Below are 24,420 nucleotides of genomic sequence, written 5' to 3'. Positions count from 1 at the left end.
TCTCCCAAGTCGTTGTCAAGGCAAGAAAACCCTGGAGTGGACCCCGCAGGGAAGAGGGCTTCCACATGGACTTACCTGGGTCCTTGTAGATGCTGAGCACGCCCTTGAAGTAATGAGGTAAGAATCTTTCCAGTAAAAGCAGCACGTCCTCCAACTCCTCCAGAATCCCCACGAGCAGGAAGTTCTCATTCACGTTCAGCTTGGCTCGCTCCAGCGCCCACTCGCCAGGCTCCCTTGACAGACAAGAAAGTCTCTTTCCATCAAAGGCTTTGATGTGCAGCAACAGCCCAAGGAAGGCTGATCGCTTCTGTCCACCGTGTGTTGTAACTCTTCCCATTCTCCTGCTCAAGGCATCTGTGTAAGCCCCAACCTACATTCCTTCTGGATCTAGCTGAGGTCCAGCCTATTCTAGAACAGCCCGAGGTCTAGCCTATTCTAGAACAGCCCGAGGTCTAGCCTATTCTAGAACAGCCCGAGGTCTAGCCTATGCTAGAACAGCCCGTTCTTCTCCTGTTTCTCTAGCTGAGGGATCTTTTTACATGCACACCAGGGCCGGGGCACTGAAATGAATATGCCTGTCTAGGTATTTAATGAAAGACACAGATAGGCACAGGCACTTAGGACCTGAGCAGATGGCTAGAATGACTTTTTTTAAATAGATGAACCAAGTGGAACCCGTTTACTGAAAGTTAGAGTCACTGACAATATTTTTGTGATGATCAAAACTAGTGTCCAATAATGCCTGCTAATCATCTCATCCTTTAAAAAGCATCAACACTGGTTGTTGTTATTGTGGTTCGTTTGGGTTACAGAAGGGAAGGAGCCGAATTTCTTTATAGGTCAGATTTGGGGGGAATTTGGACAAGCCAAGGTAACTCTTGAAACAATAACAACAACACAACAAGGCTCACCTGCTGCAAAGGACTGCTGTAAAGGTTCAACAAAGTGATATTGGTGGAGTGAATCTTGGGGTCCTCCTGTGAACTAGATAAGGCACCCAAGCACACTGCTAAAGGTTTGGAAACAGCCAGTCTGAGGCCCACTTTAGGGAGTTAGAATCATATTCCTCAAATAAACCCCTCCATTGTAATCAAAAAGAAGTCATTTGATCCTGTATCCCCAGCCTCCAAAGCACTGATACTGATCACTGATCATCCGTGTCAATGCTGGGAGAAGGCTGCCTGAGCCCAGGATGCTGATAATGCCTGAGCTTTGCATCGTAACTACTATTCTCCTCTCACAGTAAGCTAATCAAAATGGCAGCATCAGGAAGACTCGCCATCAAACAGAAATGAAAATGTAAGCCCCCCAAATGACAAGAATATGTCATAATTTAGAATCAGCCATGCTCCCCCTCCCATGGCCAGAACCTAAGGACCCTCAATTCCTACTCAGTGTCCCAAGCCTTAGTTCCGCCACGCAAAGCCAGTGATACTTTGCAATCTTTTCTTCTCTAGGTTGTAGCCGTGTTCTTAGAACCATGCATACGGTTTCCAACTAGCACTACGCCAGTACCACCTAAAAAAGCAACTCGGGATGCTTGTGCCTGCCCTGGGGCACACCATCCACCTGAGTAAGACTCTGTGTCAAACAGGTTCTGTGTTCAAGTCAGGCCAGCTTGATCTCTGGAGAGCACTCTTTCTATGTCCGTTGATCCCAGCCTTCCTAACGCTGCCACCCTTTAATGCAGTTCCTCATGCTGTGGTGACTCCCCAGCCGTAAAGTTATTTTCTTTGCTTCTACTTCATAACTGTCATTTTGCTACTGAATCATAATGCTGTGTTTTCTGATAGTCTTAGGTGACCCCTGGGAAAGGGTCTTTCGACTCCCAAAGGAGTCGTGACCCACAGGCTGAGAACCACTGTTCTGTGGGACTGTATCTCATTAGAGACAAATTGGGTGTGTGCCTCCAGAGTGTTAGACCAGATGGAGCTTGCCAAGCACAGAGATGGTCATGGGTCACAAACAACCACTGTGGAGGAGCAGGCTGGCCACCTGACGCTGGTCTCCACTGTCTTGTTGGGTGGTGGTGACAGCTGTGTTTTGGGTAGATGAATGGGTTTGGTGGGTGTCGCTGTATGTAACCATCCCTATTGCTGCGCCACGGAGCCTCACGTTCCCTATATGACACCCAGAATGGTGGATGATGCTCTTGAAGAGCTACTGTTATCATGAACTGAATTCCAAAAAGGTTGAGGGGCTTCCTGCAGAATGTTCCCAGAGTGCCCGTGTGGCGGGGTGCTATCCCAGCATGCTTACCTACACCTGGGGTGCTGTCCACAGAAATACGGAATGATGTAAAATAACCGGGGGTTGGAACACTCAGGGTAGTTTTCCAGAATGCACTCATTGATGTCCTAGGAGAGAAGACAGAGCAGTGAAAGGCCCCATTGTCTTAGCAGGGCTTTGCTGAATGCCATACAATTAAAAAAAAAAATTGACACACATTTCACCCCAAACCCTTAGGCAGACGGAGAGAATTCACAGACTTCCTAAGAAGACTTTTCTTTCACCTCTCAATATCTGGGTGCACTGGCCAGGGATGTGCATGGCCTGGGCAGGTTGGGCTCCGCCTGCTTGGCTGAATACCCTGCATCCCTCATCTTCTGGAGGCTGGAACACTGAGCTGGGTCATAAGCAGGATAAAGAAAGTCCTACCCCAGTGGCTGTCTGCCAGCCCACAGGTCTACGACAGACAATTAATGTTTATGGAATTAATCCAGTAAGATGTAATTCTTAATGAATTTTGAGCTAATCACCTACCATGGTGGCCAACCCTATACAAGTGAGTTTATGTATACAGACATCTGAGGAACAATTGTGAAGTCTGACAGTCTCATAAAGGGTTTCCAAATTTCAGAGAAGCTGCCCGATTTCCAGGGTTGTAAGTGTGAAAACGACAGGGTTTGGGAACATAAGCATCCTATCACTTTGAAAGGCAGCGGTATGATTCTCAGGTTTCCTTTTACATGAGGCTAGAGATGAGCTCTGCTAGCACTGCAGGAGTGTGGAAAGTCCAGGGGTGGGGTGGAAACTGAGTGGATGGGCTTACATCCAGATCCCGATGGAGCTGGAGGGTGAAGGAATGGGGAGTTGGTTGGCTAGTGAAAAGGGGGGAGGGGCATGAGCAGGGCTGGTAGGCTATGGCATTTCAGAAGGCCACGTCCCTATAGGACAGCACAAATAACCCTGCAGTGTCAACCTGTGGGAAGTCATAAATTTCCAGTTCAGAGAGTGCGGTTAACTAGGCTTCTTTTCTTAGACCAAGGCACATCCTGGGGGACTTCAAGGGGTTCCATTTGAGCCCATTAGGATGACGAACGGCACTCACTACAGCCCGGCTAAGGAAATTCTGTAGGAAGAAGTAAATAAAAGATGTCTCCGGCAGAAGGTCAAGGGTAGCACTCGGTATCCACTGCTTAGGGACACAGACAGGGAAGCTCCAGATGGAGGCCCTTGGGAATCAGCTCCTGACCACGTGCACAGACGGCCATGTGAACTCCCAGGGTCAGAATCTCAGTGCAGTGTCTTGCTCAGAAGGGGTCTCTCAGTTTCTGGGGACAATAGAACCTGCTTTATTATGATCATCTTTCTGTGATGAGCTTCTCTTGGCACATATGTATTTTAAAATGATCTCACAATTCCATCTCTTTTCATCCCTTTAATTTTTAAATTTTATCTTATTCTGTGTAAATGGATGTTTTGCCTGCACATATGTGTGTGTGCCGGTTACATGCCTGGTGCCCAAGGGAGGCCAGAAGAGGGAGTTGGAGTCCCTAGAACTGGAGTTACAGATGGCTGTGAGCTGCCATGTGGATGCTGGGAAAAGAACCCAGGTCCTCTGGACTGCTGAGCCATCTCTCATACTATTTCTTTTACTTTTAACCATTTAAGTAGAAATGGTTTACTTTTATTTAACTAGTTTTCCTTGCTTAGTGTATATAAATCGTTATGTATATGGTGCATCTTGCTCCCACTTGCCTTGCCCTCCCCGCCCCTCCCCACCCTTCCCCTCCCCTCCCCACCCCTCCACCCCTGCTGGTTTACCTCCTTCTCCCTCAAGCCTCCCTTCTGCTTCTTTCCCTCCTGACACGCGCACGTACTTGTACGTCTATAAATCTAGATTCTGCCTGTGAAGGAAACATCTGCTCTATTTCGTCTTTCTTCCCCCACTACACTGTCTTGTCTGCTTCCTTTTAGAACTCTTTCTTCCCACAATAAGCCCCACCCTTCTACCTTCATATCCTATATACATACACGCCACATACACAAAAACCCATATATATATACATATATATATATATATATGTGTGTGTGTGTGTGTGTGTGTGTGTGTGTGTAGACTCCCCATATGAGAGAAAGCATCATGTAATTTTTGTCTTTCCAAGTCTGGCTTATTACTCTTCACCTGATGATCTCTCCTTCCCTTCATTTTTTTTCTGGCAAATGACCTTACTTAATTCTTCTTAATGGCTGGATAAAATCCTGTTGTGTGTGTGTGTGCATGCATGCATATCAGGTGTGCTTGTGTCTGCACGTGTGTATTTTGTGCATGCACGTGTGTGCATTTATCATATCACATTTTCTCTACTCATTCATCTATCTCTGGACCTCTGAGCTCCTGGAGTCTCTTGGCTGTTATAAGATGTGCAGCACTAAGCATGCATGTGTGTAGCCAGTGCCGTGGTGTGACGCTGCCTTCGATTCCTTTGCATATCTGCCCACACATGGTGCGGCTGTGTCGTACGGCAGTTCTAATATTAGTTTTCTGAGGAGCCTCCAGGCTGACTTCTGCAGTGGCTACCCTGGTGGGCGTTCCCACCAGCAGTGTGTTGGCTTCCTCTTCTCTTGCCGGAATCATCTGCTTTCTCTCTGACGGCGATTCTGACTGGGGGTGGGGAAACTTGTTCTCTCCCCCCCCCCCGCCCCTTTGCATGTAGTACTTCTAGGGTAAGAGTGTTTTTAAAAAAATCTTTAAAACTTAACATCTGAATTGTCTTTAATTTAGAGTGGGAGGATCTAAATTACACTACTTCAGTAGTGACTGTAGCCAAGTTAACTTGACTTACTCCTCAGGACTTTGGGTTCAGTGTTCCTCTACAACACTCTTCCCTGCCTAATGTGAGCACTCTTTTACAGTTAGGTCTTGGGCACAGGACTTGACTCCACTCATAATTTCACACCATTGGGGAAATAAAGAAAAATACTTCAAAGTGGGTACTGAGGATAATTGAAATCCTTCCTGTACCCAAAGCTATAACAATCTAACCCACCTGGAATTTATCCCAAGCAAATTGTATAAGCATTTGGTTTAGAATCCCAACAAACCCAAAGAAAAATGGCCTATGTATTTTGTTGTTTATCATTTGGGTAGCTAAAAGGAACCTGGGTTCCTGTCTCAGCTCTGCAATTAGCTGAGGGTCCTTAGCAAAATGATGATGGCCTTGAGCCTCAGTTTTCTCATCCGTGGGACATGGGGTGAACCTCACAACTCATTTTATGAACTGATGGACAGAGCTGTCCAGGTCTCTAAAGCAGGTTTTGTATGTTGAAGAACTAGAAAAGATGATCACTCTTTGATTCCAGAGTTACATGTAAATAAGAACCCTTAGTGTTTTCCATCTGTACTATTCTATCTTAATGTTTTGGGAAGGTACTGATGTCAACAGATCTCACCCAGAGATACCATTTGCTAGAAGTAGTCCTTGGCAAGTATTTATGTCTCACAGGCTTAAGTGTCTCATCTGTAAAATGGGAACAATGTTTGCGCTCCACCCAGACCCTTAGAAAGCATGCATGCCCTTTATTTTACCTGCCACTCAGCTCTTCATCTTATGCCAACAGACTGTACTTTCAGCATCTGAATCCCTTCCCCCTTTTGGTTCTATATAGTTTATACACAGTTTTACAGTAATGACTTCCGCTAACTCAGAGAAAACAGGAAGAAAAATATGGAAATATGAAGTGTGTGATTTATGTTTTGTCAAAAACACAACTGGTTGGAAACAAGCTAACAACATGAAGAAAAAGCAGGCAAAATTCCCCACCCCCACCCCTGTAGAGTGTGACTTTCAGCTCAGCTGACTTCCTACATGAAGCCACAAGACAATGTAGGAAAAAGAACCAAACAACCCCAAACCTTTTCCAATATGGATTTAAAATCGATTGGGAGTAGATCTTCCCACTCTAAGGTGACAGACTTTAGAGGAGAGTTGAACAGTAAAGGACACACAGAAGGGCGATTCATCGTGCTGGCTCTAACAGCTGTGTTAGAAATGGGACAGGGAGGAATTCCTGAGTCCATTCACCACCAAGGCATTAAAGGCATCCTTGGCCCACAGGTGGGCAGTGGCAGTCGGAGGACGAATTTGATGGGTTAGTCAATTTAGGTAAGTGGAATGGATGTGATCTAAGATAACTTTTATTGCATATACTCTGCCTCATAAGCCTTTTTTTCCAAAATATATATATATATATATATATATATATATATATATATATATATATATATATGACCCAGAACCTTAAAAAATGACCCAGAACTGCAAGAAGTTTAATGGACTTCAAGGGGCCAGTGGCCAGGTATCCTCATTTCCCTCTCCATGCTCAGGTCTGGCCAGAATCACAGGTGACACAATCCTTCTAGAGGGGGATGGGAAGTGTCCTTTGGAGTGGATCTGCACACAGCCCTCCAGAAAGCATCACCGTTAGGAAGTAGCACTTTCTTCTTTTGCAAGTTCCCATGGGGGTGGTGGAAGGTCACACCTGTGGTCACTAGTGACTTTGGTGCCCGTGTGGTCCTTTATGCCACCTTTGAAACCCTGGCTATATGTCTGTGTCCTGTGGTGGGATGATCTGGGTAAACAAGGCATCACTCTCCCTTCGCTATGACCAATATTCCCATTTGCTGGGGGACCTAGTCTAGTGCAGCTCTTAAATCCTAGTTTGTTGCTGTGATAGACAGTCTGACTAGAAGCAACCTGGGGAGAAAAGGGTTAATTGGCTTATACTCCCACATCACAGTCCATCACTGAGAGGAGTCAGGGCAGAGACTCAGTCAGTCTGCACCAGGCTCAGGCAGACTCTACTGTCCTCTCTAAATGTACTCAGGGTTTGGGGCTCCTTGGCTCCAGGGTGTTAGCCAGTTTCTGTCGCTGTTAACAAAATACCTGAGATAAACAACAAGCAGGAAGAAATGATTATGTTGGTTCATGGAAACGATGAGATTTCAGTCCATTGCTAAGGACCTGTACTGAGGTAGAACATTACAATAAGAGGGTGTAGAGAGAGGAGCAAGCTGCTCACCTTGTAGTAGCAGCCAGAAAGCAACGAGAGAAAGGGTAGGGAGAAGAGACTAGGGTCCCAAAATACCCTTCAATGCTCCTAATGACCTAAACCCTCCAACTAGCCTCTGTTTTATGCCATTTCCCGCAAGTTCCAACAGCTGGGTGCCAAGCCTTATCAACCTGTGAATTTCTGAGGGACATAAAAATCCAATCAAGATGCCCAGTATGTAACATTCCACTCTCTCTATGGTACTTGTTCAATGGTTTCATCCTTATATTATCTTTCTTGTCATGTCCGATCATGTGAACGTCCCTTATAGTGTGAAGGCAATACAGACTCCATCTTAGGGTAGGGCTACCATCTTAGACCACCTGCTGTACTCAGTTCCAGGAAGGACCTCAGGAATGTGCCATGACAACTCAAACAGGTACAGGGCAGTATGCTCCCGCAGACATTCTGTCTGTGGTTTATGGCCCTTGAAGATATCTAGATAATCCTGCTGAGCGGCCCAGATAATCCTGCTCAGCAAGTTGTGGTTTCCCACCAAAAAGTCTAACCCAATGGTTTCAAATGTGGTTTCAAGTCCAAAGTCTAGACCAATAGTTTCAAAAAAAAAATCATCTTGCCCCATATCTCTTCTACCCAATGCCAAGTTGCCAAAGCAGGTAATTCCCAGCTTGTAGTTTTTCCCTATGAAAACTCTCTACCCCTGGGCTCTTGGCTGCTGGCACATTTCACTCCATCTGCCATGCAGTGGCCCAGGTTCGAACCTGACAATAAAAGGACCCTTATGTGCTTGCATCAGAAAGAGAGACCTTGGTGGTCTCTGGGGGTTTCTCAAAACGGGTACAACAACAGCAGTTCTCAACCTGTGGGTCATGACTCCACAAGGGGTCACATATCAGATAACCTGCATATTAGATATTTATATTACAATTCTTAACACTAGCAAAATTAAGGTTATGAAGTAGCAATGAAATGATTTTATGGTTGGGGGTCACCACAACATGAGGAACTATATTAAAGGGTCACAGCATTAGGAAGGTTGAGAACTACTGCTTTATTATCTTAATGGGATCTTGGAAAATAATTACTGTGGTTCGATTATAATCTTATATTGAAAATGAGTCAACAGGGCTAGTTTTCCCACATCTCTACCATTACTAATATGTAGCTGAAAAGCCAACAAAAAAACAAAAAAAACATGACCACAACAAAGCAATACAAAAGAAAACTCAAACGGATTATGATGGCACATACTGGAATCCCAGCCCTCAGTAGACCGAGGCAGGAAGATTGTGAGTTTGAGGACAGTCTGGGCTACATAGTAAGACCCTGCCTCAAAAAGCCAAACACAACAACAACAACAACCACCTCTGTTGTGGTTTAAATGAGAATGTGCTCCCCGCCCTCCTTAGTCTCAGGGCTTTGAATGCATGGCCCTCAGTTGGTAGCACTGTTTAGGAAGGTTAAGGAGGTGTGGCCTTGCTGGAGGAAGTGAGTCACGGTGGGTGGTTTCCTGAGACCAGAAGTCTCAGGCCACTTCCGGTTTGCTCTCTCTGCTTACGTTTCAAGATGTGATTCTCAGCTTCCTGTTCCTGCCACCCAGCCTGTGCTTCCTGTCATGCTGCCCTGCCATGATGGAACCTCATCCCTCTGGAACTGTAACCCAAAGCAAACTCTTTCTTCCGTAAGGTGCTCTTGGCAATGGTGTTCTACCGTTGCGACAGAAAAGCAACTGGTACCGGTCCCCAAATTTTAAGACCCTCAAATTGGTTTTAACTTTCTGTTACCTTAATCCAGTGTAATACAGTTTGAGTCAAATCATAATGCAACATTCTTACATGTTAAATGTCTATAAATATTAAACAAGCTCTATTTTTTTAACACACATTCTTGCCTTTGTGGGAAATCTTTTTCCCTCACGCCTATGGCAAATCGGTAGGGAAATCTCCTCTCACTGAATCAGTCAGTTCATCAGCCGCACGGCACGGCAGCCTCACCAGCAGGAACCCATCTGTAGCCATGGTTCATCTCAGAGAAGCGAGGAAGCATGCTGAGGCAAAGTTCCCGAGTGAGGCAACATGGGAATATAGAACGTGGATTCAGTAAATGACTCTGGGCTCTCACTGCACTCTAGAAAGGTACATGAAATTCAAAAATGCAAAAAACCAGTGAGGAGCAGCTACATTCTGGGTCAGCACACCCTCGCCTACTGCTCCAGGTGGATAGAGCCCCCAGTCAAGAAAAACCTTGTGTCAAATATAAGCAGAACTTGGGCTAATCTAAACACTCTGAAAGGTCTAAGGAATAGCAGCTGTACGTGGGCTTGGCATCATTTGGATTAGCATTCCCGTTGGGCAGAGTGATTCTTCCTCCTGAAGCTTGACGTTCATAACAATGATCAAAAATAGCTACTAGATAAGATTCAGAAGGACCGTTAGCGACAGAAGACAAATGATGAGCACGGCATGCCAAGGCAGCTGCAGTGGTCCCCACAGCTATGGAACAAGGGAAGGGGTGAGGCAGGCGGAAGTTCTGTCCTATATTTATGGCACAGGAAGAGAGCAAGGTATCTCACTGTGACGGGATGACAGACGGAGGCCCTGACCACCTTTGGTTAGCTGGTCGCAGGGTCTCATGGGTCTGTGTCGGCATCTGCTTGAGGTGGACTTCTAACTGTGATAACCACCTGGCTCAGTAGGGACAGAGCCAGGCACAGTTTCCTCACTCCCTTCTCTAACATACCACTTCCCACGCTAGAGTGGGACTGATTGCCACCGTTCCTCGTGCCCTCGAGGGGACTGACAGTCCCAAGGCATGCAGAGAGACCACCCTCCTACTGATTTCCTCCCTGACCTCTACCTACAGGAATGAGCTCTTAGTCAGGTGTCGGGTGGGAATGGTCTCATACATTAATGCATGCATAGTAAGAGGTCCGGTTCAGTGTGATTCCTGGACATGCTTTCATTAACTCAATAAAATGGCAACAGTGTAGTGGAGGGCGGGGAGAAGAGCAGTGGACCTTTATGGAACATCGACCACCATATTCATAAAAGCTAGTGGCATGAATGAGACATATCTGGGGACTTTAAATTTTTTTATCTTGTTTAAAGAGCAATGTTCAGGGACTACTAACAGGGTGGGAAGTGGGAAGGGTTAAAAGTTAAAACCTCCATTAAAAGTGGAGGTTATGGCTGTTGAGGATAACATAAATCATTCTACTCTGATGGCAGCCCATTGCCTTCTCTCAGAGGCCCCAAAACTCACTCTGAATTCACTGCCAGGTTCTGAGTTCTGCTGTTGCTTCTGGAATTTTTAGCCAGGGCCACCAGACTCTCTCCAATTCTGTGGCTAAAACTGGGCTTGCACACGCAGGACTTCGGATGTCCCACTAAAACAAATCATAGTACAGAGAGGCCCAGTGTGGCTCCCTGCCCTCCTGAAGATGAGTTATCTTTTGTCCAGCTCTACCCATTGGGTGGTTTTAACACCTTATCTGATGTAAAGGTTCAAAAATCTAAAAATCTGGGCTCTAGTCAACAAACCTAGCTCAAGACCATCTGGGCAGCTCAGGTGACCTATGTCTGCATCTCATTTCTGCCCACTGTCTGGTGCAGGCTGTCTGACCCTACTCTGTCCAGTAGGATCATGCTTTGCAGCTTGTGTCCAAGCCTCTGTCATAGAAGTTTTCTTCATACCCTGGCCCCTCTAGATTCTAGAAGAGGATTCTCTGCTTTCATCAGCTCCCCCTCCCCTCCTTCCAGGTTAGGTACAGACTCTTCCCCTGACTATCACGTCAGTCGACAGGGTTGGTCAACAGCATAAGTTCTGGAGATGACCATCTCCTGGATTCTGGGCATTTTCTGGACACCACCGACCCTCACTGTATCACTTATACCTTAACTTGCCCACGGCCGTTGTTCCTGCTACAGTGGGGACATTAGGCTCTTGGGCTCCAACCCAGAGCCTCCCCCCCCCCTCTGCCCTGCACCTATGGGAGCAGGCAATCGCAGGGCTGAGGAAGTGCCGTCTCATGAACTTGAATCATGACTCCTTGCTCTTACGATTAAAGTGTGCCTTGTAGAAAAAGAGATCAACAAAACAATAACAATCTCAGCAACTACACACGTTTATCTTCCTTTTCCTTTCCGAGGCAGGGTACCGGCCATTGAGAGCTCTGTTATTCCCACCTAACCTCTCCCGGAAGAGGCACTGCCCAACCCATGTTAAAAAGGTGAGGAGTAGCGTTCTTACATGTATGCTGGCGTTAAGAGATACGCAGCCGCCACATCTTTAATGCCAAAAAAATAGTTTAAATCTTGGCTAGGGAGATGGCTCCAGGGGTAAAGGGTTTTCTGTACTAGCATGAAGAACTGAGTTCAGATCCCAAGGACCATGTAAAAAGCTGGGTATGGTGCTCTGTGCTACATGCTCTCGGGGCTGGGAGGCAGAGACAAGAGCATCCTGGGTATTTGACGGCTAGCTGGGTTAGCCAATCAGTGCGCTCCAGGTTCAGTGAGAGCCAGTGGCTCAGAAAAAATATATGGTGTAAAACAATTGAGGAAGACACCTGATGCTGACCTCTGACCTCTGACCTCTGCGAGCACACACACTGGTGTCCTTGCCCAACAGGTACACACATTCATATACCACACATACACAAATTTAACAACAACAACAACAACAACAAAAACATGGTGTCTTTTATAGAAAAGAAATTTAAGACCCAGTGAGGTGGTTTAGCATGTAAAATCATTTGTTCCTGTCTGACAATTTGAATTCAGTTCCTTACAACCCATGAAAGGTGGAGAGAGCTAACTCTAAAAGTTGCCCTCTGACCTCCACATGCACACCCATGTACACTCCCGTACACACACACACACTACATCACATACATAAATAGTAATAATAATAAATAAACAAATAAAATAAAGTTTAAAAATAAAAAAAATTCTAGTGATGATAATTTCGGTCTATAATGTCACTATCTCACATTTCCAGTAAAGCATATTAATTCTTTGATCATTTCAGTTGTCATTATCCACTGTGAATGAACAGAGGCCCTTTGAGTCTATAAAAAGCCAGAGACCCCAATCTGGCCCTTAGGGAGGTATACTGCCCACAGGGCGGGTGCTAGGCTGGCTTTCTTCACTGAGCTCTCCGAATCTTCTGGAAACCATACCTGCCAGAGCCAATGCTGTTCCAGGCTCCAGGGCAGGAAGGGCAGCCAGGTATGTAGACTTTTGCCAGCCAACGTGGTTATTTTATTAGGCAAATCAGTGTCTACAGATTCTAGCCTAAACCCACCGGGCCCAACCCAGTTTTGTACAAACATTTTCAAAGGTGAAGTGGAATACATTAACAGTCGCTAATTCTCATAATTATAGTGTTTTTGGCTAATAATCCCTCTCCTTCTGCATCTGTTTCAAAAATTAATACAAAGAATGTCTTTAAACAGGGGTCAGCCCCAGTGGGAGTTCCTTACAAAACCATCAGGTACTCTATACCAAGTGGGATATTGAAGGGCCTTCCTAAGACAAGAAATGTCTTGGCAAAAATATGCAGGGCATAAATTTTACAGACTCGTAAAATGGAAGGACTGAATTTAGGAACTGGTTGAAAGCATACTGAACGAAAGGCAATCTAAGCTGGGTCTGGTGGCCACTTGGAAGGGTGAGGCAGGTTCCAAGTTCAAAGCTCGCCTGGGCTACAGAGTAAGTTCAAGGTCAGCCCGGGTCACTAATGTAGACCTTGTCTCAAAAGAAAAGGTGACAAGAGGGCCGGGAATATAGCCCTGCAGCTGCCTAGCATGTGTGAAGCTTGGGTTCAGTAACCCATTTTCACGTGCTGTATGACGTGTTGGCTGTGGCTCTGTTCTAAGTGAGAGATTCTCTCCCTTTACCCCGATTCTGCTTCTCTTTCTCATGTTTCTCTCCTCCCTCCTTCCTTATTAGTTTCATTGTTCCTACCTCCTGGACTCCTGAGCCCTTAGTCCAGAACCAGGTGTTAATACTTCTCAGCCCATGGGAACAATAAGGAGACTGTTGACCTGTCACAAGACAACAAGCTGCCCCTTCCGATCTGCCAGTCTGTGGTTTTGTTCTTTATCTCTTGAGGCCTCAGCTTCTTAGGTTCACAGCTCCAGGCGGCGGGTGTCTTGCTATTACCTTCTGCATCCTTTCTTGAGAGGGACAGGAAGTGCAGGACCCCACCAGGGCCTGGTCTGGCCTCCACCTTGCCATAGACATGATCTGTACCTCTACCCTTTACCCACAAACCCATTCCAGGTAGCCACGGTTTGGTTCTTCACCAGAGCGAAGCTGCTATTGTGCCAAATCTCAGTTTTTATTCCTTTGGGCTTCTTCTTTGACACTCGGCTGACTTTTGTGATATGTTTGGGGGCTGAGGGAATAAAACATCACCATACCACAGGCAGCATGTGTGGGCCATGCATGCTCCCTGCTACAGTGAGGTCTGTTAGGAAACCTTGTTCAGCAGAGGCATGAGTGACCTGAGATCTATGGAGCACAAGTCATAAGAAAGAATCTTGGTACTGTGTCAAGCCTGTGCCAAAGCCTCATGCAGACTGATTAAAATGGGATCATTTTTCGCTTCATCTATCAGAGTGCTGAAGCTAGACATCAGTGTGATTTTTTTCTACTGATGCAGCGAGACACTCACATCACAGAAGCGATCGCCAAGCTTCAAGTCACTTCCACTGTGTTGTGAAAAGCTTCAATGTTTGAAGCATGCCGGGAATACAAAAATTTCATCAGCTTTGCTCTAAGTAGTCCATTATATAGTCCAAATTTCTAGACAATTCTTCTCTCTGCATTATAAAACACGCCCAGTGCCAGACAAGTACTTTATGGGAGTAGTCTTTGGAGATGATGAAATTTTTATTTGAATTGAGCTATGCTTGGGAAATCACTATGGGAATCTGGACATCTGATAAAAGCTTTTAGATGGTGGTGCCGCTTTCCAATAAACAACATCATAAAAAATTCAGCAGCAAAGTCAAGTCCAGAATACGACTACAATACATTCTTAAAGCAAAAAAAAAAAAGAAAAGAAAAAGAAAAAAAACAATAATATACTTCAGCAACAGAACAGGTGTGTCTTTAGTGTCTTTAGTAGTTATTTGCAAAATGGAACATGTACTGATCTACAACCCATTCTCTAATGTAGGAGGCAAATTTCAGATGCGTGTTTCATTTGGAGGAATAATGGCTGAGATTGTGCACCTTGGCGGTCTGCGACTCTAGTCCATAGAAGGTCCAGAGGGAGCCAAATGGCTGGACCTCTGCCGCCAGCACTCTGTCCTGAGTCTCCCCAGCAGTGCCCAGGTTTGTGCCTTATCCCACTGCCTGGTCCCACGCGGGCACCAGTGTCCTACTGCCAGAGATTCAGACCAGCACAGGGCTGGAGGCTGCTTCTGTCTGCAGAGGGCAGTAGTGATTATACTTGGGAACATAGAGTCCAGAGTCAAGATAAAGCTGTCCTTATCTTGATATTTTGATGCTGATACAACCTTCACAATAAACAGGGGGGCAGGCTTATAGAGTCCTGCTTTCCTACCCCTTTATCTAGTCACATGGAAAATGGGCAAGACCCACTACAGTGGTCTTTATATATGGGTCACAGAATAATTTTATGAATGGACTGCCTCTGGATCCAATGGCTCTACCATTAGCTGGAAAATTTTCCCTTAAAAAAAAAATAACCATAGAAATACATTTTAAGGGGCTAGGGAAATGGCTCCATGGTAAAATGCCTATTGTGTAAGCACAAGAACCCAGGTTTGGATCCGCAGCACTCACGTAAAAAGTCAGATGCAATGGTGCATGTCTGTAACTGTAGTGCTGGTTAGGTGTGGGCAGAGACAGTTAGATCCCAGGGGTTCACTGTCTAGCCAGTCCAGTGAAAACAGAGAGCTCCAGGTCCAGTGGGAGATCCAGTCTCAAAAATGAGGAGCGGAGAGATAGAAGACACCCGACATACACCTCCGGCCTCCACATGGCACTCAGAAGGGTGAGCACACCTGCACACATCCACCACAGGTGTGCACACACATCCCACCACAGGTGTGCAAGCACATCCCACCACAGGTGTGCACGCACATCCCACCACAGGTGTGCACGCACATACACACACTCAGAAAGAAGAAACCCATTTTCAGCTCCGACTGCTCAATCTCTCTGATACCAGAAGGCCAAGGTGCCTGCGAGCTCTAGACCAGGGATCAGAAGGCCAGCTACAGTTCAATTACGACGTGGAAAGAAACACATCTTTCACCTCCCATCACTCCACTCTGTTAAAAGAAGCTCCCGGGGTAAGGCAAGCCTCAACACAGGGTAGTGTTTCCTGGAGACAGAAGGACCAGAGCAAGCACGCTCAAACAGATTCTCCCGGCAGGAAATTTACTGAGTGAAAGAACGGTTGGAATTTCTGGGGAATCAAGTATTTTCTTTAAGGGTTTTTAATACCATAAAAGTTATTTATGGCCCCTTTGAGCCGTATAAGTTTCTGAAAGCCACAGAAACTGTCTTAGCACCATAGAATTTTGATGATGTTGTCTTCCCAGCTGAAGAATTCCACAACTCCTTTTTTTTTCTTTCTTTCTTTCACATCCAGTAGTCCAAAGTTTGGGGTTGAAGATTCCAAAACAAACCACAAAAGTCACACTTGCAACTTCTGGCCATCTAGAACACAAACAGCATGCCTGTGGATATTTTTAAGGCCACAGCCTCTCAACACAGAAGGTCATGACAGACCCACAATGAGATTAATGAAGAAACGGTGAAAGCAAATATAATCATCACTTGAAATTAGCCGGGAATTTCCATTTTCCTAGCATCACGGATGACTAAGATTTGTCCATGTGACGGAACTTCACCTACGTATTTTGTGAACATCTGACATTTTTCCATAGCGGATAGTAAAAAAGCAAATAAAAATTCCCAGGGAGAAAACACTGAGTATAGTCGCCTTCAGCTATAATTATTCTTGCAACCTACCCCCTCGTTTGCTTACTCACTCAGGGACTGCTTATTTCCTCTTGCTACCTCCTCTTCCTCCTCCTCCTCCTCCTCCTCATCCTCCTCCTCCTTCTCCTCTCCTTCCTCCTCTTCCTTCTTTCTCCATTCTTTCCTCCTTTCCCTGGGCTGGACACCTAAGGCAGAGCCTGTGTGTGCTGGGCAAGCGCTGTCTACAGCCTCAGTTTCTGTTTTTCTCCTTAAACTTTCCTAAAGTTTCTTGGGCTGTTTCCCCGTTGGGGGAGACATTTATGAACCCTCACCCTTCCACCTTCATCGTTTCCCGTCCTGAGTCTGCTGAAGCAGTGGTTCTCCACCCTCCGAATGCCACAACCCTTTAACGCAGTTCCTCATGTCATGGGGACCCCCACCATAAAATATTTTTGTTGCTACTTTATAACTATAATTTTATCACTCTTAGCAATCGCAATGTAAATAGTTTTGGAAACAGGTTTGCTAAATGGGCCGTGACCCACAGGTTGAGAACTGTTGCTCTAGAGCCTCTCTGAATTTGAGCTCTAGAGTCTCTGAAGTTGAGAAGCAAATGCAAAGGGAAGGAAATGTTTTCTGAACTCAATTTAAACATGTAAGAGTTTAATGCTGATGGGGAGGTCAGGTCCACGGCCACAGCTCTATCTATCATTTAGACACAGGCATAAGATTCACAGGAGAACATATTGGTGGAGCTTTGTTTCACTTTGTCTTATCATGAATGATTCCCAAAGCCACGGGGGCGGGGGGGGGGGGGGGGGGAGAGGCAAGAATCAGTTCTTTGGCTTTTGTTTATTTGAATTTACTTATTTATTTAATTGTATGTCTATGTGTGTGTGCCTGAGTTTATGTATATATACCATGTGTATGCAGGAGTTCAAGGACATCACAAGAGGGTATCAGATCCTCTAAAAATGGAGTTACAGAAGTTACCATGTGGGTGCTGGGAACTGAACTCAGATCCTCTTAAGAGCAATAAGTGCTCTTAACTGCGGAGCCATCTCTCCAACCCTGAGCAAATTCTTAATAATAACTAGAGAAACTCATGGAATACTCAAGATGCAATGATCAATGATCCCTAACTAACCAGATGTAGAGCAGTATTCAACGCTCCACTATTTGGACTGCTAGTATCATCTGGTAACTATGAAGTACGGTTCATTCCCTGCCCACATCCACGATTCACATTCTAGAACTAAGAAACTCTAGCACCCACAGGTGCCAAGGAACATAAGGACTCATGAGCTGAAACCTGAAGCAAATTGGGATGGCACCTCCCTTGTCTCAGGGGGTCACATGCTGCCTAGATCCAGCTAACCACAGCCAGGTGGAGCTTGTTGCCAGGGTTTAACTTCGGGAGAGCTCCTAATTCTTAACTGTTCTTTAACATCAGTGAAGAAGACGTGTCAAACATGATCCATGTATGACCCCTTTTTGTCCCCATTGTCTCGCCATAGGCACTGTGAGATTGGGTACTGTTATGGTTTGAATCTGAAATGCTCCCCATGGCTTATGTTCTTGGCGCTGTTTTAGGAGGTTATGGAAACTTAGAAGTTAGGGTCTACCTTAAGGAAATAGGTCACTGGGAGCATGTCCTTGCCAGGATAATATCTCTGACCCTTTACTATCCCTGTGCATCTCATGATGTGAACTGTCTATCTTGCCACGCCTTCCCTGCCAGGGTGGGCAGACCCCCTGAAACTGTAAGCTGAAATTACTCCCCCTTCTTTTCACTTGTCTCCATCAAGCATTTTGGTCAGAGTGGCCGACAGGTAATGGAAACAGGCACCCCCCTGGGAAGACATATAAGATTTATAACTTGCTTTCTTATATTTCTGAAAAGAATAAATCGATAAGGGAAAGAAATCTGTGCTGAGACTAGAGCGCAGGAGAGACAGATGGCACATGGGAGACGAAGAGAAGATTCTGGATTGTCGCCAGGTCATCTGGTTGAAGCTACCTGGTAGGATCCTTTCTACTGGACAGATTACAATGGGTGACAGGTTTCACCTTTTGAAGCATACATCTCCTGGCTTATAAGATCCAGGCCGTCATAACTCTTTCACAGGATGGTAGTGGGCACCGGAGAGCATGCATTTGAAAACGCTTTCTGAACTAAAGAGAAGCCTGCCCAAGGGTAGTGAGTGCATCTATGCTTTGAATTGTGAGCTGGTTGGTTAAGGGATTTGGAAGGTTCAGAAGCACTGGATAAAGGAGCAGGAAGATATAAACGCAAGGCCTCGAGGATTCCACTCAGCCCCAGGGGAAGACTGCCGTGAGAGAGACAGGGAAGCTGGGTAAAAACTGGAGCCTGGCCAGCCTCAGCTACACAGTTCATGATAATCCTGGGCTACAGGAGATCCCGTCTTACAAAACAAAATAATCAAAAAAGGAAGTAAAGTTAAAAACCATAGCAGTCAAGAAGGAGAGCTGTGGTCTTGAGGGATCTGGTTTCCTTCAGAAAGGGACCCAGGACTATTGGTGAAATTATTAAGGCCACTCCACGTAGGCTACCCACTACACAGGACTGCAGGGACCATTGTGAAACCTGACCAGTAGAGCTGGGAATATCCATGGCAAACTGAAAATCGCAGATTGACTTCAAAATCTTGGAAAATGTTCACACCATTAACTTAACTCTCCACCCTAGGTCAAAGCGTCAGAATTCACTTCAATGAGGCCCACAGAATATAACTCGTGGTGCAAGAACACCCTTGTGAGCCTAAGATTATAAACGATTCTTGCATTGTTGCTACTTTCAATGATAGGCACTCTTTTATGGAACTTTAGACAAACCTCTCTTTAGTTCATAAATTAGTTAATAAACAAATTGTCTTTCTGTAATGTGCAAACTGTTCCCAGGGAAAGAGCACTTCACTGTGGGTTTGTTCTTGAACTCTTCCTTTAGGAAGCCAGACCTCTCTGTACATTCTTTGCTTCTTAGCTTTTAGTCCTAAGGGCTCAGTTGATTCTCAACCCGCTGGAAGCCCAAGAGTGCCGGTTTGATTTAAGAAGCAAAGGGAGTTATTGATGTAACAGAGTATTTTAAAAAACAGTAACCACAATTTTAGAGAGTCGTAGTGGAGTCTTCATAGTCTGGAACTACTAGGAAGGCAATGTCCATGATCTTCCGAACATGTGGCCCCGGGCCACTTCCTTTGGGGGCATTCTGTATCAGGCAGGAGACATATGCTTCAGTGGATGCTCAGCAAGTCGAGAGGGAAGACATCTTTATTCCATTTTCTTGCCCTGCCAAGTGGGGCCTAGAAATCTACCTTACTGACACCCAGAACCTGAGGACTTAGGGTGTCAATTGACCTGGAAACAAATTTAGAAGCAACTTTCAGCTGGCCCTGGCAGAAAAGGCCTGGAATCTCAGTTCCTTGGGAGGCTGAGACAGGGGGATTGAAAAATTCAAGGTCTGCCCACACCATTTAGCCAGACTCTGTCTCATAAACAGAAAGTACAAAAGGAACTGGACATCTATATCTGGGGTAGAGCATTGGCCGAGCATGCACTGGACTCAGGTTCAAGCTCGAGCATCCTTGCCACCAAATAAATCAGCACCGGTCACTTTCCTTTACCAGCAGGGACACAGGGAAGCAGAATGCTACAACTCAGTGTGTTGAACCCCTCAAAGGAGACCTCTGACTAGAATTAAATTTCATGATATAATGTACTTTTATGCAATTCTAGGAATTTCATTGCACTCAGAATAAAGCATTCTGTAGGGATCATATTTGTGACATGAGAGAGAGAGAGAGACCCCAATACCCCTTTGGTCCTGGATATGGCTTTCGTTCTGTAAAAAAATTTACTTATTTTATGTGTTACTGTTATTTTTTGTCTGCATGTATGTCTGTGTGCCACGTGTGTACCTGGTGTCCATGGAGGCCCGAAGAGGGTATTAGATCCCCTGGAACTGGAGCTACAGACAATTGTGAGACACCAAGTGGGTGCTGGGAATCAAACCTGGATCCTCTAGAAAAGCAGCCAGTGCTGTTAACTCCCAAACCATCTCTCCAGCCTTGGATATGTTTGTCTTGAGCAGTTAATGTACATCTGAACCACAGAGAGCACTTCAGTTTGCATTATCTGGTGCATTCCAGTGCCGGACTTTATTTGGACCATTAAAAAACAAAACAGCCGGTTGGTGGTGGTGGCGGCGGCGGCGGCGGCGGCGGCGGCGGCGGCGGCGGCGCACGCCTTTAATCCCAGCACTCGGGAGGCAGAGGCAGTCTACAAAGTGAGTGAGATCCAGGAAAGGCACAAAGCTACACAGAGAAACCCTGTCTCAAAAAAGCTCATTTCTGATTGAGATTTAAAATTGTTTTCCTAAAAAGCATAGCTAAAACTTCCGTTTCCAACTTGGACACTACGCCAACCATCAAAAAGACATTTGCGCCGATAGCATCCCCCGAGTAGTTCAAGTGCCTAGAGGAATGTCTACACCTGCTACTTAACTCTGCCACAGTGGTCCTTCCTTAGAGCATGGTCTCCTGAACTCTGGAAGGGCCCTGACAACCTACAGGAAGTCAGAGCCATATCTGAGAACACAAAGCCAGTTTCTGCCTTTTGTTGATGGTCCCATAGGCGACAGGAACACAGCCACTATCCTTGGTGTTCTTGACCATCACACTTGCAATGGTAACAACATACCAGTTTCTCTTGAAATGCTCTTGGTGGAACCATAACAAATTACTCATTGTACTACATGTCACGCCATGAGCACTCATCTTTTTTTATATCCTGAGAAGAGACTGGGGAGGTTTGCAGGAAGCACTACTGTTGCCTCTTGGCAGTTTGGAAGTGAAGTCTAAGAACAGAAGTCTAAGAACAGCTCGCTTCTCAGATCAGGGTGCTTAAACAGACGGTGAAAAAGCATAGAGAATTACAAAAGAAATCAAATATACAGAATCACCCTCAAACAGTAAAAAATTATAACAAAGACTATATGTGTTGGCCTAAAGTACTAAGTAATAAGATTTCTCAGTGCCTTTAGAATCTGTCATGATTTCTACATGAGTGTTGGTAGTTTGTGTGACACTCTGAGACATCTCCAGTCACAGGGACACTTCGGGTACAGGTGATGCTGCTGCAGCTTGCTGTTTATATTCAGAACTTTAGAGAATACTAGGTCTGAGGAATTGGGGCTGGAGAGAAGGATCAGTGATAAAGAGCACAGGCTGCTTTTCCAGAGGACCAGGGTTCGATTCCCAGCACCCACATGGCAGCTCACAACTGTCTGTAACTCCAGTTCCAGGGGCTCCGACACCCTCACACAGACATATATTCAGGCAAAACACCAATGCACGTAAAATAAAAATAAACAGATTTTAAAGAGAGGCCGAATTGTTTTCTATTGGGGTTCAGACGCTTTGGAATTTACCCACTGAACTTTTGGGAGAGCTCTGTGGACCCCAGTTAAAGACATCTGCTTTTTGAGTCTTGATCGACTAATATGCACAGTTTCTATACTTAGATTTTTTATCATTTCCCACAACCCAACACAGTATGTATCATTTGTCTGTATGTTTAGAATCTGTTTCAGATCATGGAAAAATCTCTCTGTGAAGGTTAGGGTTTGAGTCCTTGCTCAGGGCTTAGGAGTACCCAGCCTGTAGTAGATACTCAGCCGGTAACTGAGGTGAATGTCAGGTGAATGACTAGACAGGATCAGCTGCCATACCCTTGCAGGGGTTCTCAACATGTGGGTGACAACCATTGGGAAACAGGTATTTCCGATGATCTTAGGGACCCCCAACCAAAAATTTATTTTAACTGCTACTTCATAACTGTAATTTTGCTCTTGAGTGGTGTCTCAGTTCCTAAGAGCATTGGAAATATGTGTTTCCTCGGTGGTTGCGACCCACAGGTTGAAAACTGATGCCCTATTGGGTCTACATGGAACCTGGAACTTTCATCTTTCTGTATCTGCTCCTGCATGAAATGTCATCATATTCATGCCTCATAAATGTTGCGGTTTGAGTCAGCCTCATTATTTGATCTAAACTGTCTTGGGGGAAGTTGATGTGTTCAAAGAACTCAGTGAGGGGCGAGCAAGATGCTTTAGTGAGCAAAGACACTGGCCAGTAAGTCTGATGACCTGAGTTTGATCCCTGGAACCCCAATGGCAGACAGAGGGAACTCCCACAAGTTCCTTTCTGACCTCCATACACACACTGTGGCATGTGTGCAAGTGCACACACACACAAATACACACACACACACACACACACACACACATAAATGGAGAGAGTCAGTCAGACAGACAGGACACAGAAAGAGAATAATTAAATACATAAATAAACAAAACCTCAATTAATCAACACAGAGCCTCTTAGCATTGTGGGAGGTAGGGGGTTTGCCAGGCTTCTACAGAGTCCTGGTGGCTTCCCTGGAGAAAAGGCCAATGATGTGCATGAGCCAGCATCTCCTGTGTGGTGATATATTGTGTACCCTAATAAACTTGCCTGGGATGGAAGACAGAGCCAGCCACTAGATTAGACATAGGGGCCAGACAATGGTGGCACACACCCTTCACCCTATCACTCGGGAGGCAGAGATCCATCCATTCTAGGCCACACTGGTCTAGGCTACATGAGAGAAACAGAGCCAGGCAGTGGTGACACACACCTTTAATCCCAGCACTTGAGATCTCATGCCTTTGCTTGGGAAAGACACACACCTTTAATCCCAGGAAGCGATGTCTGGGCAGAGAAAGTATATAAGACATGAGGAAATGGGAACTCAACTCTCTTTAGACTGAGGATTGGGTAGAGGTAAAAGCTTGTGGCTGGCTTGCTCTGCTTCTCTGATCTTTCAGCTTTCACCCCAATATCTGGCTCTGGGTTTTTGTTGTTGTTGTTATAAGACCTTTTAAGATTCGTGTTCCACTGCTGCTTCTGTGGGCTAGGAGGGAAAGTGTGAATGTGAAACTTGACTATCTGGGCTGTAACTTTACCCACAAAAACAGGCTGTGTCCTGCGAAAAAGATCAAAGAGCTGAATGGAAACCCATTATCCAGTCAGCTCATCAGAAAACATTTTCTTTGGCATCTCAATCTTAATACACTGATTGGCTTAATGATTCTCATTTAAAAGTAAGGAAAAAAAAATCCCATTGGCATCAAAACTTGCTTTTATTCCTCTTCAGATAATTAAATCACAAAGCGGTTTGTGCTGTTACAGAAAACACTGAAGAAAAATAAAACAAACAAACAAAAGCAACCATAAACCTGCCGCGGAGAATAAATATTTTCAAAGAACTGATAATAAAAATATTAAAATATAACAGAAACCAGAATACACTGGTCTGCAGCCCTTTCTGTAGTATTTTGTTTTGTTTTTTTACTCAAATGGCCTATTTTTCTTATTGTGGGTTATCTTGACTGTAAGGGCAAACTCCAAATAAAATATTTAAAAGAATAAAGGAAGCAAAGTCTTTGAACTTTCTTACTGGGCATACTCAATTCTTCTTGTGTCTAAATGTGAGATTTCATCGCAGAGAGGTTAAAGTTATTGTTCATAGTTTTTTATAAGTGTTTTGTGTTCTTTTATATTAATTAAATTTGTGAGACAATTTCAACACACTGTATATAATGCATACTGAACAAAGCCACCTCCCCACCCTCTCTCACCCCCAACCACCATCCACACCCCTCTTCGACACAAATCTTGATGTGATTTTAAGTTAGATTTTCATTGACTTAGGTATTCCTCCATGAAAAAGGATAGAATTAACAAAGTAAAACTGAGTTCCTAAAGAGTTCGGAGCAGTTTTTATTTATCATACAAACTGGCCAGTTTTCATGAACTCTTACTTCGAGGGCAGTCAAGGATTCAGAAGGTCCTGATTAGATAGTCCTTGCCTCTCAGATTGGAATGGCTCAGGACTGACTTTGGCTTCTCACTTTACAGACTCTCTTCTTGGGAGACTGAATACAATTGCCTAAAATGAACAAGGTCTCATTGACCAGGAAGGACACAAGACAGAGCTAGACACCACGAGGTCCCCTCTTGCATTTCTTTTTTCTTTTTAATAATTATATCTATTTTTATTCTATGTGCATTGATGTTTTGCCTGCATGTATGTCTGTGTGAGG

At 45.0% G+C, this 24,420-nt stretch overlaps 1 protein-coding gene across 3 annotated transcripts in view; it reads right to left on the bottom strand.

The window, feature by feature from the left end:
• Window positions 1–24,420, bottom strand: part of Ust (uronyl 2-sulfotransferase) — a 286,921-nt gene that overhangs the window by 43,324 nt on the left and 219,177 nt on the right. For all 3 annotated transcript variants that reach the window (XM_006984443.4, XM_042262310.2, XM_076552790.1), the window contains 2 exons: window positions 2,260–2,357; window positions 76–233 (listed from right to left, as the gene is read on the bottom strand). In XM_006984443.4, coding sequence (XP_006984505.1) covers window positions 76–233; window positions 2,260–2,357 — 256 coding nt within the window. The remainder of the gene's footprint in view (window positions 1–75; window positions 234–2,259; window positions 2,358–24,420) is intronic.

Source organism: Peromyscus maniculatus, chromosome 16, assembly GCF_049852395.1.
Source record: "Peromyscus maniculatus bairdii isolate BWxNUB_F1_BW_parent chromosome 16, HU_Pman_BW_mat_3.1, whole genome shotgun sequence".
Lineage (NCBI taxonomy): Eukaryota > Metazoa > Chordata > Mammalia > Rodentia > Cricetidae > Peromyscus > Peromyscus maniculatus.
This window is presented reverse-complemented; position numbering and strand designations above follow the sequence as displayed.